We start from the raw sequence: 21526 nt of genomic DNA on the forward strand, positions 1-21526 counted from the left end.
CCGGACCAAATTGGACCAATCATAGACGTCTATGTTTCTCGAATGTGCACAGTAAAGGAAAGTAGAGTGCAGTACTGTATAATGAATGTATTGCACTGTACTATAGTGTGCTGTAATGGCCAAAACTTGTGAAACAGACTTCTGTGATTTGTTTCAGATTTGGTCTGGTCCAGACCAACCAAATGTGGTCTTGTTTGGGGGCGGAGGTCTTTACATTAATAGCCAGTGTGTAGATATAAAATATGCAAAATAAGGATATTACATTTTTCTACCTTTGTGTACCTATTCAGGATACATCACCATGAAGAGAATGACATTTATAATTACGCATTTCTGTATAGTACAGATCAGGGTCCCATGATGTAATTCCGTTACCAGATGTAAATCCGATTCACCTACTGTAGTTCAATAAACAAAACCATATATTTTTCATGTCATAGCTGACATCCCATTCTTTCTGCAGAATTCTTTGAATCTTAATTCAGAGTAGATATTTAACAGAATGTTTGGAAAACGTGGTCGCATTAAATATGCATCTGCACAATTCTTACAATAAATGTGTTTTTGTGAAATTCTGTGTAAGTTGTTCAAAGTAGTCCTTGTACATAGAGTTGTATCATTTGTTAAAGTTTGAAATCAATAGTTTTTGTTTGGCATACATTTTAAAGTGTTGTTTTTGTTTCAGGATCCCTCAGTTACACAAGTCACCAACTCTGGTGTAGACCACATTGAGCAATTTAACCCTTTCCCAGACCATCAGACGGTAAGATTACCTGCTTTTTACCCTAGCATGAACACACACATACACTCTGTAATACAACAAACCAAACCACTCACTGATCAAAACTACAGTAACTGATGTGGACTAGATTGATGCCCGTTGATCACAGATTGTGTGTTGGTGTTTGTCCCACCTTTTTTCAGTCTGCCATGTGTCTTTCCTGTTTCAGGCTGGCCTATCGGGGCCCACCATTCCGGCTTCCACGACCCTTTCCCAGCCTGCCGTGCTCCAGCCATCCACAGAGCCCGGCCCAAAGGTCAGTGATGGCGCTTGTCACTAGTTCACTATGAAACCAAAAGCCATCGACGTCTTCGCATGAGACTGAAAATACAGACTTTTTCACATTTAACTGTCTACCTGTCTATACTAATTTAAGCTATATGGACATTTTTGCTTCTGGGGGTGCCAAAAGGGGTCCCCTAAATGGACAGATATATAGTCCAGAAAAGACCACAGTGGACAGAAAGGGGACACGGCTACCATGAGCAAAAGCATGTATTGTTTGCCTAAAACTATTTGTGTGGTTTCATGAGATAAGGCATTGATTACATTAATATTATTATCATACATGTATGTGAACCATACAACCAAAGTGTGACCTGTCCTCTCTCCCCTCCTGTCTCTGCAGGCCACGGCAGCTGCAGCCCAGGCCAGCCTGCTGAGGCAGCAGGAGGAGCTGGAGAGGAAGGCTGCAGACCTGGATCGCAGAGAGCAGGCACTTCAGAGCAGGGGAGCCTCCACAGGTCACTCCTCTTCACTCTATTCTCTCTCTATACATGCCACGCCTTTTATACACCACTCACACTCTGAAGATATCCTACCTCAACAAGTTTTGGGTCAATTTCAGTTCAAACAATTCAGGAAGTTAACAGAAATTCTAGGACTTTCATGTAGTAATTCGGGAAGAAAAACTGCAATTCCTGGAATTTCAGTTTGAATTTCAGTGTACTTCCTAAATAAATGGAATTGACCCCAACCCTGCCTCTGACATTCCTTACCTCTACAGCAGGGATGGGGTCAATGGCCACTTCATTTCAGGCAAGCCAGGAAGTGAATTCAAATTCATGAATGGAAAAATCTTCATGGGAAAGATGAGGATCAATCAGGATACATTTAAAATTTAGACAATCGAGCTGATGGGAAAAAGTGATTGATTGAATGTTAATCAATGAATTTCTATTGTAATAGGCAAAGAAAACAACTGGCCACCTCTTCCCAAGATCTTTCCCATCAAGCCTTGCTTCTACCAGGACTTCTCAGAGGAGATTCCTGTGGAGTACCAGAGGGTCTGCAAGATGATTTACTATCTGTGGATGTGTAAGTACTCTGTGTGTGTGTGTGCGCGCGCATGCATGCAGTACTACCGCAGAGAGTGGTTTGTTACTTTGTTAAATACCACAAAGATGCTGACTCATGGTATATTGTAATGTGACGCACTGCCCCCCCCCCCCCCCCACCCTTCCTTAATACCTCATAGAGTCGATGTCTGTGCGGAAGTCTAATGAGCAGAATAACAAAATCCCATTAAAAAGCTGTCAGTTTAAGCTAGAGATATACCGTTTGTTGCATGGGCTGCGTCTCCATCCACCACACCCTCCCATGTCGGCCTTCCCGCATCTTCGGTGGAAGGTGGCAGAGCCACAGCGGTGTTTGTCAGACCAGGATACGTTTTCACGGGTCTCGTCTGAAGTTGGTACCGCCGATTTGCCAACTTCTGTCTGTAGCGTCCGAACGGTTTGGGCTACAAACTAATATGACTCCGCCATCAAAAGCTGAGACTGTCACAAACACGTAGATGTTGTACATGTTTTGCTTTACAACGCCCACAAGACTCGTCTGAAGGTAACCCGGTACCGGGCCATAAAATTCCAAATCAAATAGCTAAATGATCCATGGTATGACCCTCTTAAAACAATTCCATAAGTTTTGCAACGGAAAACAAAAATTAGACCAGGTTGCCTCACCGTGTTTCAGTCAGTTTTCTTCCATTTGGTGCCTAATGAACACAACCCTCTCCCTCCAGTCCACTGTGTGACTCTGTTCCTCAACCTGCTGGCATGTTTGGCCCACTTCACCGCGGATTCCGCGTACGGTGTGGACTTTGGCCTGTCCATCCTCTGGTTCATCCTGTTCGCCCCCTGCTCCTTCATCTGCTGGTACAGACCCGTCTACAAGGCCTTCAAGTGAGTACCAGGATTGACTGTTGAGTTGCCATTATGTAATAGCTTAAAGGGACAGTTTTCCTGTTTTGACCCCAATCTCAATTCATTTCTTACCATATTTGCGTAAAGCACATTTTGGCATCCAATTTATTTGCATTGCACTGGTGGACAACATTGTAACATTGCACAGTGTTGAAGGAAGGTTAAAATACTTGCAATATAAATGGTTTCCTGTTTTCTTTTTCAGTCTTGACTTTCATGCCCACTAGTAAAATGATCATGACATTTTTGATGTTGATGGCATCCCGTCCATTAGCCAAATACCTGTAAGGGACGGACCAGACACGGAGGCACAAAGTAGTGTGTAAAATGAAGGGTTTTACTTCCCAAAGATCTGCCTGATTCTGATATTGAATTGACATCCAATGTGAGTTCGTTCAACCCTGTGTGCTCGCTCTCACTTCTTTTGCAGGACGGACAGCTCCTTCAGTTTCTTCTTGTTCTTCTTCGTGTTCTTCTGCCAAGTGGTGTTGTTCGTCATCCAGTCTGTGGGCATCCCCAAGTGGGGAAACAGGTGGGTCTGAGGGACAGGTCTGAATGGGACGCTATAGATGTATTTTTTTTGTTTTGTTGCATGTCTTCAATCTGTATGTGTGGGGGTGGAGGGGGATTGCGCGTGCACATATGTGTTTTTGTGCGTGTGTGTGTGTACGAAGGTGTACATGCCGGCCTTTGAGATTTCTCTCCATCTCTCTTTTTCTCGCCCATCTCCTCTCTCACTCTTCTTGTCATGTCTTTGACAGATTCCCTCCTACTAGCGTCTCTCGTTCCTCCTAAAGACTCCTCTGTAAGTGAGAGGCTTTGGCTCCTTCTGCTCTTCCTGCAGTAACTCTCCTCTCCTGGCCCTCTTCCAATACTACAACCCCATCCAGAAACAACCCCCCCCCCCACACACACACACATCGTCAGTGTTGGCAGATCTGAGCGAATTAGATACAGTAGGTGTAAGCGAGCAATATGGTGAAAGGTCCGCTATGTCCTGTGCTGAAGCTAGGCGGAAACATCACCATTTTGCTTACACCTATCTATCCTATTTGTTTAGGTCGGCCAAGTGGATGTTTCTGAGAAAATGCACTTGTACAGAATTCGAAAAGGGGGGGGAGAATGTCAATTGCATTTGCTTGATTCCTTGCGTCCTCTTTCCTCACCTCCTTCTCAGAACCCATTGTATGAGAAGGTTGGGAATCAAGGAAATGCAATTGAGATTCTCCCAAGGCCTCGGGTCTTTTTACTTCCCACCCATCTGTTTAGTTGTGCTTTCCTCTGTCTGATTAAACATGAAGCTTCTTACTCTCTTCTGACTCTTAGTCAGAATGGTGTATGTCACTGAGGATGACCTCCAGGTGGTTCATTGTCAAAAGTGAATAGCAATCTAGGGGAACTCGACAGATGCATTGCTTTGAATTGTTGATAAGTTAATATAATTTATCTGAAAATATTTTTCATAAATTAAACTCCAACCTTTTAAGACCCCCCCCCCCCCCCCCTCATGTTTCGTCAATGAAATGGAGTATTTTGGGAAATTCTATAAATATTGTGAATATAAACCATAGAATAGTTCAATGGTGAATAACATACATTTTATAACATCATTTCATAGGACAATACATTCACATATTGGACTAAATTAAACGAATTACCCTATATTGATCCCTCTTTTTGATTCCAGTGGTTGGATCGCCTCGTTCTCCATCATCAGCACCAACAAGGCAGTGGGAGCCATCATGATCGTGGTGGCTTGCTTCTTCACCATGTGCGCTGTGCTGTCAGTCATCCTACTTAAGATGGTATGTGGTGTTACAGTACCCATCTGTATGTTACAACTGTACATATCCAGACTTGGGGGACAAAACAGTTTTTTTTTCTTTACTTGTGACTGAGCACTATTTTTTTTCTTCAGTATGACCACATGACTGTGGTGCTTTACTATAAACTTGTATAGACATGATGACTACAAATCCCATTGTTCACTTCTGTTCAAGCTACAGTGAACTGCTCTTACTAGAACACACGACTGGTACTACGCATACTCGCTCAGTTTGTGTTCTACATTCGACAATAAAGACTGACTGCTACATCCCACTACAAATTAAGGCCGGGTCATTTTGGCAAAAATGATGAAAAAAAAAACCTGCTGTATGTATAAAAAAAATTGGGTGCTACAGCTTGGAAAATAAATACATGTGACTCTGGATGACAACATAATGATGTTTGTTTCCAACATCAGAGTTGTTTTCCTAAAGAAGTTAAATCTTCTTCGTGTTTTGTTTCCTTGCCCACGATACTAACGAGTGTTGTGATACTGGTATCATCAGAGCCCGACTACAAATACCATAGTTCATTGCACTTCCACCTCTACACCTATCAGTATAGAATCTATAGACCCTAATGCCTGGGTCTGCTCCTTTCCCAGGTGCACAGCCAGTACCGGCGTACCGGGGCCAGCTTCCAGAAGGCCCAGCAGGAGTTCTCCCAGGGTGTGCTCACCAACAAGTCCTTCCAGACGGCCGCCACCTCCGCAGCCTCCTCCGCCGCCTCCGGAGCTTTTCAGGGGAACAACTAGACCCAGGCCGGGCTAACTTAACCCCCAGATACGCCCTTCCCCTTTTCCATCCATCCAACGCCCACCACCACACCATCTTTCTGGGCTGGGGATGGATCCCCCACACCCTGCTGTCATCAATCCCTTATAGGTCACACCATGGAGCCTCAGTGGAAGAAACCACCATTGATTTGACCACCAGTCTGTCTGCTGGGGCTTCCGTAAGGCCTGATTTGGGATCTGTTTTTCTTTTTTATATATGAGCTGTGGTCACCTGACAGCCAAACAAAAAAAAGGACACTAGTAGGAAATTGTCCTTGCTGTGCTTTTTCAGAATGGAAAGTTGAATGATTGCGAATCTTGCGATGTTTTTCAGTATGTGTGCACTTTTTTTTTATTTTTCTTCTTTTTTTGCAATGCCCTTTGTTGGTGTGTGTCGACGTTCTCTTTTAGCTATGCTCTCCAGCGTGTTTGTGGATGTGTGTGTAAAGTGTCCCTGGTCATGTCATGAAGAAGATGACGTGTTTTGTTTGCTTTATGCTTGTTGTCGATTCAGTCTTTGTATATTCCTCTCGCATGTCTGAACTGTTGTAAAGTAACCACATGTTGGGACTCCCAACGATGGTGGCTTTTCAGCATCCTTCAATTTCAATGTGCTAATGAAGAGAATGAGTGTTTGCTTTCAGTAGGGTGATACCTGAATGAAAAGCATCATGCATGAAGTTTAGTTTAGCGGGCCCTGAGTCTAGAAGAACTATGATAATCACCTAGGTTATTAGTTACCAGGGCTACTGTAATTATTAAATGCACATTTGCCATTTTACTTGCGCATCACAATCTAATGTCCTTTTCAGATTTACACCATTTTCGTTAGCCTTTTCAGATAGTTCTCGTCAAAACGAGGTTCTTTGGTTTTCAATCTTTTCACGTTGTAGAAAAGTGCCTTCTGTATTTGTCTGCATATTGGCTTTGGCAATGAGAGACTGGTGTTGTGTAAGAATGGGTTGAATATAGGTTGGTTTGTCAGTATAGACTGTCCCATACAACTTAAAGGGACAGTTCACCCCGAAACCAAAGTTTGTCGTTTTCATACCCTCAAAGTCGTCTATTTCACAATGTCTGTGATCCCACTACACATGCATTCAAAGAAACGTGTCGGCCTCAATCTCAAACCAATGGGGATCTTAGTGCAGATAGCATGGAATAGACTCTGCTTACAATTTAAAGGCCCACTCTGATAGTCACACCTTTTACGGTATGGTGGCATCTGGCAAACTTGGATTTTGGCGTGGACTCCACCTTTAACCAAAGCCGTGACCTGTGCCTTGACCAATGTCTGTGTGAGGTGTCACCTATTGAGTTTGCCTCTGTTGCCATTGGTTCCTACGGTAACCAAGCCTTAACCTTTTTATGTGAAAAATGACATGATTGAAGGAAGAATTGAAAGAAAATTGAGACAAATACCTTTTCGTAGTATCGTGTCGACCCGTATCGTATTTTCTTTTCACGTTGTTCTTTCCAGCACGGTTCAGTCAACTATGGAGGATGAGTAACCAGGCCAGTTCAATACAGCTCAGCTTAGCTCAGTAGTGTGAAAAAGGTATCAGTTTGACTGACATTCCTAATCCTACCTACAAATGATTGCTATGTTGTATTCTATGGATTTGCCACTAAGACTAAACGTGAACAATGCGAAATAGATTTTTTGCTCCACTTTGATACATTTTTTTTATACTTCAGGGGGAAGTGGTTTTCAGTCAAAGCTGGATAAATTAGTGGTGAGTGGTTAAATTTTTTTTTTTTTAAGTATTTCTTAATAACCAGGTTTCCATCCAACTTTTTGTATGCGTGTAAAGTAGATGTTAGATTTTTTTTATTTTTAAATATCGACAGAACAAAAAACTCTAGGCAAGGTGGGCTCTTTTTGTGTCAATGAAATGAATTATGCGAACAATGGAGGTGAATAATAACCATCATATCGAGATTAAAAAATATATATATATATATATATTAAAAAAAACTTGGAGTAATGTTGTGTGTTCCTCCCACTACTGCTCGTTGAGAAAACATGCAGTTCATTAGGCTACAGATTAAATAAATGATGATGAACTTCACAGGGTGGTGAAAGTGCAAGGTGATGGGCTTGATGCTCCTTTCCAATAAATATCGAGGGTCTTATTTTGGTGATGCTTGGCTGCCGTTTGACAAATAAACATAATCTTGCTCTTTTTGTCCATTTTAATAATCTCATCGTGCAGTAGGCTATACCTGCACTGTATCTGCGAGCTGTTGGCTAGGGCGCACGTGCCAAAACCAGAGTGGGCACATTCTCCATGAAACGCAACATTTGTTGTGACAAAAAAATCAGTAGAGTAGAAAATGGGTTTCCATGTCATTTAACTTTTTTTTTCTTAAAAAAAAAAAGGGAATTTAACCGCAAAAGTTATTTTTATGTCCACTATGTCATCACGCACAGCATTTTATCCACAAAATTTGATGGAAACGTAACTCCTGTGGGAAAATGTGTATATTGTTTTTGTGCGGATTTTTGACTATTCGGATGAAAATCTGTCGTCAATTGGATGGAAACCTAGCTACTGTAAGAGAATTGATTTTTCCCTAAGTTTCCTAGAGGAAGACCAGCACCTAAATTATTTGTGAATGGATTGATGTAAACTATCTATTTTGTAATTTTCATTTGTCACCTTCACAAGAGTATGTATTCATTGTCGGTTTAAATGTAACAATTGTCCGAGATCAACTAAGCAAATCAATAACTCTTATTATGAAGAATGTAATATTCAAGCTAATGGTTTACTAATGGATAAATATTTAATTTTCTGAATCATTGTTACTTGATATTGAAATATATTTGGTTTTCTTAATATCTGTGTGAATATGACCATTTGCCTGCAATGTATTGGGAGTGGATAATTATATATTGCCTTTTGTATTTCAATGTTTATAGACACTAAGTTAACTATCTAATAAAAATGGTTTCTTTAATTGATACAATTCTTATGTGTTTAAATTGAGATCATAAGTTTACTCAGGATCATTTCATTAGTGATGTCTCAAAGGGCTACTTTGGATTCTTAGGCCCTGTTAAAACTCTTTCAAATCCATAATTTCCTTTGAAGTGATCCCTGATCTTACATGATTGGATAGATAAGAGCAAGGCTTCTGTTGCATTGCTTTTACCAATCTAGTGATATCAGAACCGACGTGCTCTAAAATATTTGAATGGGGACAATGTTGAAATGCAGCGTGGCCTTCATTGATTTCTGCCACCTTCCCATTGATCATAGCTGCAGGAAGTAGGGGTGCTGAGGGTGCTGCTGCCCCGTCTAAAAAAAATCTGAAGAAAAAACTATATTAAGAAGCGGGGGGGGGGAAAGTATTTTCTTCACAAATGTAGTACATTGGTTGTTCCCTGTAGCTAAGCCCTTGACCCACTAGGGTGGCAGGTAGCCTAGCGGTTAGGAGTGTTGGACCAGTAACCGAAACGTTGCTGGTTCAATCCCGAGCCGACTAGGTGAAAAATATGTCTGTGCCCTTGAGCAAGACACTTAACCCTAATTGCTCTAAGGTCACTGTCAGTAATGGCTGAGCCCTGGCTCTGACCCCTGGCTCTGACCCCACTCTCAGGGGGAGTGGGATATGCAACAAAAAAAAATTGTACATTAGAGAAATAGGACAAATGTAAGCACCCACCTAATTATTATTATTATTACTCCACTGTCTGGGGCTGCAGTGACTTTGCAGTAAAGACCGAACAGCAGGCGAGGCTCGTCTTTCTCTCTCCAGGGGAGTCTGGCTGCAGCCAAGAATAACAACCCAGCCTCCTGTTATCCTCCTATTCTCCACCATCACCAAATGGGCCAGACAGTGTCCCAGCTAACCCGTCAACCACCTGACCTTGCACACTGATCATTCAGAGCACAGGCTGCCAGACACAGAGGCCCAGGGAAATTCTCCTGGCGATTTACAGGTCCGTTACACGGCAGGGGAGCTATTTATAAGTCGAACAAAGCAATTAAGGTCAGAGGAGGCGAGGAACAGTCTCTGAGTCTGAACATCTTTGGCGAGTCAATGAAGGGAGGGAGGCAAGAAGGAGGCCGGCGGCTGTGTAACTGTATGGCTGCAGACAAAACATATTGTTGTGGTTTTCTGTCCAGGAAGTTTGGGGTGTTACCAATCAATAGTTGTAGTCAAAGCCTGGAGCCAGATCTGTTTGTGCTGTCTTACCAACTCCTAAGGTTATGGATGACAAGCAGAGGACACTCCAACTCTTCAGGAGTTATATACTAACTTATTCTTGACATTATTGGAATGGCATCACCTACCTCAGTTGGTATAGGATGGCGCTTGCAACGTCTGGATAGTGAGATTGATTCCTGGGACTACCCGTACGTAAAATGTATGCACACATGACTGTAAGTCGCTTTGGATAAAAGCATCTGCTAAATGGCATATCATTATTATATTAGAAGTTTAGCTGATAGCTCTCTAAAAAACTTGGGATTTGACCTATCATAACTTGCAGCACTGCAGAGACATGAATGACAGTGTACTTTTTTTTAACGAGGAGAGACATGTTTTCCAGTAGAGGGCAGCATGGTGGCGTTTCTGGAATATGCTGGAATGAAGTGCTGACTCACTGTACGGTGCTCTATCATACACATGTACCTGCATCTATACATTTACTGCTTGGAGTATGTACTCAAATGACCGATCTATGAATGGTGAATGCCTGATTCAATCTCGCTCTGATTCAGTCTCTCTCTCTCTCACGTCTCTCTCTCGGTAGCTAGGTTTCCATCCAATTTGGCGAATATTCTAAATGATGTATAAAAACAATATGCGCATTTTCCCACCAGAGATGTTTCCATCAAATTTACTTGTTGCAGATTTTTGTTATTTTATTTTTGCATGATGACGCAGTACACATCCAAATAACGTTTATGGTTAAATTCCCATGTACCGAATAAAAAAATCAAAGTTAAACGTGTTTCCATGCATTTTCAACTCTACTGATGGTTTCGTCACAAAAATGTGGCATTATATAGCGAATGTGCCCACTCTGGTATTGGCAATTGCGCCTTATCCAACAGCTCACAGAGACAGTGCGAGTATAGCATACATTATGAGATTGTTATGGACAAAAGAGAAAGATTATTTGTGTTTGTCAAACGGCAGCCAAGCATCGATCATGTCACCAGAATAAGACCCTCGATATTTATTGGAAAAGAGCATCAAGCTCATCACCTTTCACGTTCACTACCCTGTGAAGTTCATCATAATTAATTGAATCTGTGCCTAATAAACTGGATGCTTTCCCGAGTCATAGTGGGAGGACCACAGAGATTCATCGCATGACTCCCAAGTTTACTTCGATGGTTATTATATCAATATGTGCGGAGAAAACCGTTTCCTCTGCCATTGTCCGCATTATTGATTTTACCTACACAATATCCCAGCTTGTCTAGCATATTTATTTTGGTCTACATTTGGAAAGTTTACCGACAAATTTGGCTTTTTTTATCCAACATGTCCTTTGCTGGAATAAAAAGGTTGGATTGAAACCTGTTTAGGGAAGCATTACAGATTGCGCTATAGCAATTTAAAGGTCATTCCGATTGAGTTGATATGCAGTGTTTACCGTGAATTCAGACCCCACTAACGCGGGAACATTGCTTTTAAATTTCAATCACGCTGTAATGCTGAACTTCCTTCTCTGTCTGTCTGTCTGTCTATCTGTCTGTCTGTCTGTCTGTGTCTGTGTCTCTGCCTGTCTCTCTCTGTTATACACACACGCGCGTGCACACGCACACACACAGGACATTGCACACAGTTAATTACCACCCAAAATAACCTGAAATATAATAGCCCATTGGAATATTGGAACTCCAGTCTTTTAACCCAATTGCATCAACCTTCATAAAAGGGTCATGTTATCATCGTGATGGTTTCTGCTGCAACTCCCTCTGGTATATATTTAGATGTGTGAACAGCAGGGACAATGGGCTGTTTCCCAAATGGCACTATATTCCTTACATAGTGCATGCCTTTTGAGCAGAGCTTTATGGGCCCTGGTCATAAGTAGTAGACTATATAGGGAATAGGGTGCCATGTCGGACAGAACCAAGCTTAACAAGGAGAAAAGCTGAATTAGGCAGAGAATAAAGAGACTATTTCAAGACTGGCCTTTACATTGAACTCACTGCATGGCCTGAATGTGAAATAGCAACTGATGACTTAATTTTCCGCTGATATTTTTAGGCCTAGCTGCAAGATTGCCTGGGTTAGTACATTGGTATTTTAGGCCTAGCTACAAGATTGCCTGGGTTAGTACATTAAAAGAAGAACAAATCAGAAATTGGAAACGGGTGCAAAGTCATCTAGAGCCTAAAAAAATAACTTCCTTACATATTACATATGCACATTTTTATTTACCACATTTTATCCATCTTAATAAAAACGGGGCAAATCAATAGACTTTTAATCTGACACATTGCATTCGTGTTGTTGAGTCATATCACGATGACTAAGGCTTTTTTATTTTAACATCCCTCAATTTTTTAACTTTGATGTTGACAACATACCAAAAAAAAAAAAGGCTTAGAGTCTTTCTCTGCATTTTTGCCAATGTTTATAATTAATCCTACCTTGTCTGACAGATCCAGAAAAAAATACAATGGGTGGTTCTCTGAGGCAGCATTGCAGCAAGCTCTCTGCGTTTAATGCCGGTCTGAGCCTGGCATGAGCTGGCATCGCCAAAATGTGCACATTTCAGCAGAGGAGTCAGCAGTTTGCTGTGGCTTTGGAATTACACTGGCACTGTACAGGCACTTTAATCTGCCATCTTGGACAGAGACTAACACAAACACACTTCCACAAACTGCTAATATGCTATTTGATGTGTGTGTTTGTGTGTGTGCATATGTTCGTGTGTGTGTGTGTGTGTGTGTGTGTGTGTGTGTGTGTGTGTGCGTGTGTGTGTGTGTGCGTATGTGTGTGTGTGTGTGTGTGTGTGTGTGTGTGTGTGTGTGTGTGTGTGTGTGTGTGTGTGTGTGTGTGTGTGTGTGTGTGTGTGTGTGTGTGTGTGTGTTTTGTTCTCAGAGTGGACTATATAGGCTACTGAAAATAAACTTTGAGATGCTGCAGATGTACCTTTGAGATTTAAACTTAATCATACTTTGGGGTGGGGGTTCTAAAATCAAGGTACTCCCCTTGGACATGCCCAATCACTCACTATGTGACATCACCCTGCTGCATGGGCGTTTAGACCAATCAAATGGAAGTAAACAGCTCCAAAAGTGAACGTTATGATACCCCCGCGAGCCCTCCCCTACCTTTGCCCCTGCACACACCGTGCTCCTGGAAGTTGTCATGGAGATAGACCCGTCCCAGGCGTCTGCTCTCGGGATTGTTGCCATGGAGATCCCTACTCGAGGTGAGCTCTCGGCAGTGCAGGAGGACGAGAGCAGCACGCAGCTAGGGTTCGAGAAGCGAATTCAGGACCTTGGAGAGCAGCGGCGCCAAGGACCCCCTTTCAGCCAAGGGAACTACTACATGCTTATAGTGATAGGAGAGATAGCGACAGACCACCAGCTGCAACGCGCTAGAGACCACGTTGAGCGGGGTGAGTAGTCCCGAGTCACCGAGTCTCACTTTTTACATAATAATGCTGTAATTCCAGCATGCATTACGTCCTCTAATATATATATAACAGCATAGAAAAGATCGAAACGTATAAGATACAATTGAAAGATATTAAAAATGCGTGGACGGTTTCCTTTTAAGGAAATGCCGCATCGGGAATATTGAATCTGCAGTTCAACGAAATGCCCATACGCCACTTTTTACTGGAACCTTTTGTGCAATATAGACTTCTGGTTTGCTTGAAGTGCACCTGTTTTGTCTTGAACGTTTCACAATCGTTTAATAAATTACGAGGGATTATCTAATTCTTCGGTTAAAAAAAGAAAATTGAGTACATATTTGTTCGTTTTTCAAAATAGGGACACAAACACATGTCATAATAATTGCTTCCCGAATAATTCATGCTTGTTTTGAATAGCTTACAATATAAGATGTAGCCTTCAGGTTTTTTTCTATAGCCCATTTGTTTAAAAAACAAAATGTGAACGTGATCCTAATCACACATGTAGCCTGCCATTAGAGCGCCCACTACAAGAAGGGGAAAAAAGTTCCGCACATTCTCAGCAATGGTGTGATACACAAACAACAGCAACGAATTGACCATGAGGTGGGAAAATGCTTAGAATAACTGGTTTGCCTTGTTAGAAAAGCACCCTGCCGAGCTGCTGGTGTGTTGTCCTCATGAATAATGAGTCACCCACAGCACTGAAACATTCAGAAGGATGTTCGGTTAAATACAGTAGTGTTGTTGTCTGGCAGGTTCTCTCTGTATCAAGGAAGCCTAGGGACTATGCCAAGTGTTGCAGCTATGGGAAAATCTTCAGTGTGAGCTAAAAGGCTAAATGGTTGCCATTTGGATAATAGAAAGCTGGGTGTCATCCAGTGTTTCTTAACACAGTGTGCTATGTCCCAAATGGCACCCTATACCCCTTGCCTTCATATTGCACTACTTTTGACCAGGGCCCACAGGGCTCTGGTCAAAAGTAGTGCACTGTATATGGAATAGGGTGCCATTTGACACAGACTTGTGGTGTGAAAGAATGCTAGGTGTTTTCACAGGAGTTTGCTGGTCAGCAGCAATTGGAGCGTGGCTGCCAGCTCTCCTTCGCCGGAGACGGCTAATGATGAATCACCCTATTAAGTGCCTGGCTCGCACCATGGCAACCGCCTCATTGCCATCATTACCAAGGACCATGCACGTCATGACACTTTTTCTCGGGATATGAGAGATCGCCATCATCACCATATTGTTTTTCCGTACAAAGTGATATCAAAATAGCCTGGATGCCGGTCTGTTTCCATTCATGCCAACATCTCGTGGTTTTGGGAAGGCAACAGAAATCGTCGTGAATGCAGAATGAGTCAGGCAACCCTCCCTGCTAGTTCCATTGGGATTTTATCCTGTAAAAGTCTTGACCTCTCCGTTCTCTTGTAGTCTGAAAGTGACGTCAATACTTGGTAGGCTGCCATTGGATGGAGATGCGTGGCCATTTTATGTTGCCTTGGATCAGACTACTGGTCTCCAGTTGGGTTTAGTCCTCTGATCAAGGTCTGAATGATGACCCTATTGACAAACCTCTGCAGACAATACCCTATGATCACAATATACTTGAGTCCTAGGCCTAGATTCAATCAGATCAAGCATTAACTGGCCATAGCAGACACAGGCATAGCAGATGTTTTGGCGTTGTCGGAGGTGGAACTGCGTAGAAGCCGTGAAATCAATGAGCAGCTGCGCTTGTGATCATTGTCATGAAGCCACACCTGCCCCACTCGCGTTACAAGTTCAGAACGAGAAAGTGTAGGCGATATAGAAAATCATTCAACGGAATAATGAGGATTTCTGTCATAATCGAGGTGTAGATTACATCTCACATTCCAGTGTTTGAACTTGTAAACAAGGCTTAATGCGACTCCATGCAGCCAACGGCAGTGTCCGCTTTAGATATAATGCCTGGAGCCACTTGGTGCTTGATCAGACACCACCAAAACAACCACCATGCGGACGTTGGCTAAAGTGGATCAGATTGAATCGAGCCCCTTGTGTTGCATGTTGTGTAAGCCACCCCAAGTTGACCACTGTCTGTAGTCTTTATTAGCAAAGACATTTAGCTAGCAAGCTCCCAGTGGCCATGAGCGGCCAACCATTTGCAGAGTTCACCGGCCAACTGCCTATTGCTCATGGGCTTTACAGCAGGCCGACAACAACAAGCGAAAATGACTAACAATGTCATGTCAACTGTTGGTTAGCCATAGATGGTGGGTATATGCTGACATTAGATGTAAGAGCCCATTGAAATGTGAACGCTACCATTGTAGTCCAATTGTATCACTGTCCCATCAAGGGTAAGTGTGGTAGGCTATGGGAGACAGCAGCTTGGAGGAGGTTGGGTATGACTTAATTTACCAATATTATACACAGTTGTTCTTGGGATCTGCTTGAAAACTTCCCCCCGTAGTTTAGGGACCGGGGATAGTTTAGGGACCGGGGATAGTTTAGGGACCGGGGATAGTTTAGGGACCGGGGATAGTGTAGGGACCGGGGATAGTTTAGGGACCGGGGATAGTTTAGGGACCGGAGATAGTTTAGGGACCGGGGATAGTTTAGGGATAGTTGAGACAGTTACCGCTATGAGGGCATTTCGTTTTGCTTCCTTCTGTTTAATAAAATATAGTTCATGGGTCATTCTTGAATTGCGGTGTCATTTGGGATAAAATTCAATGGTTTTTCTAGAATTGTTTTCATTTAAATATATTTGGGTACTGTTGTGTAAGTTGTGTATTGGGGTATTTGGAATCAGTGACAATGTTTGCTGCTGCATTAGAGAAATCAAAAACAAGTACCACATGTCAGAAGGTTTGCAACGTACCTCAACTCGCACCTCTTCATCCGTGGGATTGGCCCAGAAGAGTCATGGCAACGCATACACGTCAACTTCGAAGGTCCATTTCTTGACCAAATCTTTCTCGTGCTTGTGGATGCTCATAGCAAGTGGCCGGTGGGTGTCATCATGAGGTCTACTACTGCAGAGAAGACCATCGAGAAGTGTTTAGTCGGTTCGGATCGCCACTCCAACTTGTTAGAGACAACGGACCGCAGCTAGTGTCCCAAGAAATGGCCACGTTCCTACAGGTGAATGGCGTCCAGCACATCAGGTTCGCACCGTGTCATACATCAACCAACGGGCTGGCGGAGAGGGTTGTACAGACCATGAAACATGCCTTAAAAGTGTCTCAGGGTCAAGGGACACTGAACCAATGCGTGAACAGGTCACTCATCATGCAACCCCCGAGCTTTCCCTGCTTAGGTACTCATGAAGAGAGATCTACGCACAAGATTCGATCTACTCAAACATCCGAACGCAAAGAACACAGGGCGATATGTCAACAGGAGAGTCAAGTCAAACGTCATGAGCTTTCAGGACTGAGCTTTCAATCTGGGAGAAACTGTCTTAGCAAGGAACTACCTCAAAATGACCAAAGTGGGTTCCTGCAGCAGTCATTGCTCAGACTGTTCCTGTGTCCTACACTGTCCAGACTGCAGAGGAGGTCATCTGGAAAAGGCACACAGATCAGTTACTGTTGAGTAAAGAAACACTGACAGAACCACCAGTCGTGAGTAATCCAGAACTGTTACTGGGTGACACCCGGACCCAGCAGTCATCACCTAGGGGCTTACAGTCACGTTCTCAGGACACTGACTCAGCCGGCACCCACACAACAACACGACGAGGCTGTGACACAGGCTACTCACGTGCCTACGCCTGTGTCAACACGACAGTCTAAAGACGTCGTTGTTGAGAGTCAGGTTGACCGTCGTTACCCTACGATAGATGGGCGGGCGTCTAGATACTTGGACTTGAAGAGCAGACTCTCCCGACAGTTCATGTAGGAGGGAAGACGTTGTTGTGTATTGGGTTCGTGCCGCAGAGCATCATGGGGGTTGTATGGTGTTCAGACTTAGCATGTTCAAATAAATGGTTGAACTGATTCCCGTCTCCCATCTCGTCATTATTTAATTGTTATAAAGACGTGGTTATGAAACCCACAAGACATCTTCCCGTTCTCAATCGACTAACAGCGTCATGACTTTAAATCAATTTTACCATTATGATAACATTGTGCCGCAACCAGGAACAGTAACACCAATTAGACATTTTAGATTATTGAGGCTTTTCTTAAATGGAGGCCACAGATGCACAATCCTAAAGTCATTAACCCTTTAAAAATAATTTACTGAAGTAATATGATTAATAACTTTGGACACAATGCTATTTCCCTTCATTTAAATTGTGTAACACCAAGTGAGACTTTGGATTTAGACACAAATGTATGACATACTAAAACCGTGTGATTAGCTAATCATTTTCTTTAGTATAAACCCCTTCCCTGATAACAGTTTGCCATTGGGGAATGCTCAATGTCCTTTGAAATGGGTGATTTTGAAGGCAGTAACACCAATGACATAAAACTGAGGGACAAACAGTATATCAGTTCAAATAAATTGCTATTTGAAGAGCCATCTTTGTTTTTTATTAATCTGTGTATTAAACACTTTTGTTCACTCTCTAACATTCCAAATAATAGCTAGATACAGTATCTCTAAATCCCCAGAACATGTCACTACAACTCTACACATCACTACTGGGAGAAGCCAATTTGCTTACCCTAACTACTTTAAACAAGGCATAAACATAAAAAGTTTTGCGGTATAAAGGACTTGCATTATGTTTTATTATTGATAAATAGTCAGATATAAACAAAAACTTTTTGTCATATTAAAAGTTTTATTCAAAGGCAAGTGCCACAAATGCCACAGCGATTCAAGAACGACCCTCAGGGAACATTTGAAATACGTTCTGTAGAGCATACGAAACAGGCTGCAGGCGTATTCCACACAACAACAAAAAAAGTGTCAGGAGAAGACATATAGACTAGCGGTCATGGCTCACAGTGGCTTAGTCAAAACTGGAGGCAGGCAGGCAGCAGCATGGAAAATGACCCTTGACAGTGTAACAGAAAATGAGCTCTCCTCCTGCTTTCTCTCCCCCTGCTCCGCTCCTCAGACACAGTGCGAACTCAGAGTAGCTACTTTGCATTCTCTATCCTTCATTCTCAGAGGATTTCTAAACCACCTTTGGCATCGCACTGTGTGCCCTACTCACAGATTTACAGGGTGCGGAACTAGTCGCCCATTATTCATTTGGTAACACTTGGGGAATCAGTATTAATGGTGCTTATTGTTTCCGTGGGGTTTTAGGATTAGTTCGAGCCGATCAGAGCAGAGTTTGTTGAGCTGCAGTGTCGTTCAGTTGGTGATGGGTAGTTAGTCAGAGAGCTCTTCTGAACTATTGAACACACCGTTTTCTTACAACTATTGAGTGATCACACAAACACACACACACTCCTATGACCCATTGGGCACACCACCTCATTTCAACGTGGAGAATTGGGTCATATTAGGTAGATACGTTGATCAATGAGATTCCAACCTATTATCGCCCACAGCCAAAAGTTTGTTGAATTCCCAATGTGTTGTCACTATGCTTTCAAACATTTAAAAGAACTACGCAATTCCAAATGAATATCAATGTCAGATTTTTGGTTCAGTTGTCACCTAAATGTGTTATCACTGTGCTTTCAACCATTCAAAAGGTACACCAAAGTTCAAATGGGAATACAATGTCAGATTGTGTTTATTTATGAAACAACTTTATGTGTTATCACTGTGCTTAATCTAGTAGCGCAACCAAATGACCTGGATTGCAGTTAGTTGAGATGATATTAAAGTACATGGTGCAAGTGATCAATGGCGTTTGCGATTCTGTGCAGCTTCTTTTAGCAATTGTGTAGATTTCCAACGACCTGTGACCCTGAACATGCACGCTTTCTATAATTACTTAATATATTTATTGTTACTGTAACCTCAAAATGTTGATGTGTTACTCATTTTAAGGTGGAATGAATACTGTTACATTCATTTGTAAGCTAGCCTTAACATTAGGCTATTTACTGTCTTATAAAAGTCATATTGAATTGTGTTTGGTTGTCAACGCAACCGAATATCAACATTTGAAGGAGATGTATCTTCTACTTGGATAGTTCCATCTGTGCCACTGAGTCTGGTTTTAATTCTGGTTTGTCTACAAATTAATAATTGATGTTTGATTCACATCACCATTTCAACCAAAAATCTAAGTTAAAGAATAAGACTAAATCAAATCAAGCTTTAAATGCACTTTAAATACAGGCTGATTAGATAAAATCCTATTTTTTTATTTACATTTTTGATTGAGATGGAGACATGGATCCAACATATTTATTATTAACACGTAGATTCAATTTGAAATTAACCAAAGCTTGAACAGTGGTGGATAAAGTACCCAATTGTAAAACTTGAGTAAAAGTAAAGATACCTTAATAGAAAATGACTCAAGTAAAAGTGAAAGTCACCCAGTAAAATACTACATCAGTAAAAGTCTAAAAGTATTTGCTTTTATAGATACTTAAGTATCAAAAGTAAATGTAATTGGTAAAACATACTTAAGTATAAAAAACAAAAGTATAAGTATAAATAATTTCAAAATCCTTATATTAAGCAAACCAGACTGGCACCATTTTCTTGTTTTTTTATTGACGAAAGCCAGGGGCACACTCCAACACTCAGACATCATTTACAAACAAAGCATGTGTGTTTAGTGAGTCCACCAGATCAGAGGCAGTAGGGATGACCAGGGATAAGAGCATGAATTAGACAATTTTCTTGTCCTGCTAAGCATTCAAAATGTATTTTTTTGGTGCCAGGGAAAATGTATGGAGTAAAAAAGTACATACCTTTTTTAGGAATGTAGTGAAGAAGAGGTAAAGTTGTCAAAAATATAAATAGTAAAATACAGATTCCCAAAAAAACTACTTTAGTAATACTTAAGTACTTTATACCACTGAGCTTGAAACCCTAGGCCTATATATATTGTCTATTTTTGATTGAATCCTCTGCTGAATAACAACCTTGATGATATATGATTGATGAAGTATGGTTACATTTTATTTGCACTGTTGAACCTGTCCTTTGGAATGACTTTGATAGCAACAGTGAATCTATTAAGTGGAGAGTTCTCAACAATCATTCTCATGATTGCACATTGGTAATAGTCAGTGACAAATACAGTATCAAAGCTAAGCAGGGTTTGGTTAAAAGCCAGGATGGGAGACCAAAGGGCAGGGCCGGTCCTAGCCATTCCGCGGCCCTAGGCGAGATAAAAAAAATATGCCCTGCAACACTAGAATAGCCCTAGTAAGCAAAATGACGTTGAAAACATGTCTAAAATATGTATTTTCCGGACGTTTACGTTAGGTTCAATTTAGGTTCTGAATGTTCTGGAAAGGACCAATAAAAGATGATAAAAAAACGTTGACTCGTGCTTACTGGGGTATAGCCTACTATATCTGCCTGCAATGGAATTTTATGAATGCCCATCCATGTGGTAGGCCCACCACTTGGAAAACAGGCTGTTGCATTGGCTTTATTAGTCCTGATTCCTGTGACTAATCAAGTTGGCTAATTAAGCTCTGAATCTCAGTTACCCAACTTTATTAGGAGTTATCGTGAGCCTATTTGAAATGTGTTAACACAGTGGGAAATGCAGAATTCCTTTTCACTATGATCAGCTGGTCAAAAATTGACAGATACAAACTTGAAATCCCTGATCATGACAATTGGGTGAAACTCCTGGACAACAGTTGTGATTGATTGTCCATTCCATATTGTAGATTTTACTTTGACCTGTCCTGTTTTTAGGATATGTTGTTTGTTAACATGACAGTGCATTTTTTATTTGACTGTGCGCCGTTTAGATTAGGCTATTTGATCTGAGAAACCTGCATGATGTAAGAAGTGTCCTTGTAGGCTACAGAAAAGGCCACATAGTCTTTATTTTATTTTGATTTTTTGACCCCTTTTTCTCCCCAATTTCGTGGTATCCAATTGGTAGTTACAGTCTTGTCTCATCGCTGCAACTCCCTTACGGACTCGGGAGAGGCAAAGGTCAAGAGCCGTGCGTCCTCCGAAACACAACCCAACCAAGCCACACTGCTTCTTGACACAATGCCCACTTAACCCGGAAGCCAGCCACACCAATGTGTTGGATGAAACACCGTACACCTGGCGACCGTGTCAGCAGGACAAGGACATCCCTGCCGGCCAAACCCTCCCCTAACCAGGACGACGCTGGGCCAATTTTGCGCCACCCCATGGGTCTCCCGGTCGCAACCAACTGCGACAGAGTCTGGACTCGAACCCAGAATCTCTAGTGGCAC

General features: G+C 42.0%; 2 protein-coding genes across 2 annotated transcripts in view; both read left to right on the forward strand.

Annotated features, from left to right (window-relative positions):
- Window positions 1-8560, forward strand: part of LOC106560746 (secretory carrier-associated membrane protein 2) — a 14832-nt gene extending 6272 nt beyond the window's left edge. The window contains exons 2-9 of the mRNA XM_014123944.3: window positions 686-763; window positions 951-1037; window positions 1410-1524; window positions 1970-2098; window positions 2805-2964; window positions 3416-3517; window positions 4673-4790; window positions 5417-8560. Coding sequence (XP_013979419.1) covers window positions 686-763; window positions 951-1037; window positions 1410-1524; window positions 1970-2098; window positions 2805-2964; window positions 3416-3517; window positions 4673-4790; window positions 5417-5566 — 939 coding nt within the window. The 3' untranslated portion in view covers window positions 5567-8560. The remainder of the gene's footprint in view (window positions 1-685; window positions 764-950; window positions 1038-1409; window positions 1525-1969; window positions 2099-2804; window positions 2965-3415; window positions 3518-4672; window positions 4791-5416) is intronic.
- Window positions 8561-12758: 4198 nt separating this feature from the next.
- The window catches only part of LOC106560744 (uncharacterized), an 80103-nt gene continuing 71335 nt past the window's right edge, over window positions 12759-21526 (forward strand). Inside the window, exon 1 of the mRNA XM_082957156.1 lies at window positions 12759-13190. Within this exon, the coding sequence (XP_082813282.1) occupies window positions 12938-13190 (253 nt within the window). The 5' untranslated portion in view covers window positions 12759-12937. The remainder of the gene's footprint in view (window positions 13191-21526) is intronic.

The sequence above is a fragment of the Salmo salar genome, chromosome 10 (assembly GCF_965601325.2).
Source record: "Salmo salar chromosome 10, fSalSal1, whole genome shotgun sequence".
Lineage (NCBI taxonomy): Eukaryota > Metazoa > Chordata > Actinopteri > Salmoniformes > Salmonidae > Salmo > Salmo salar.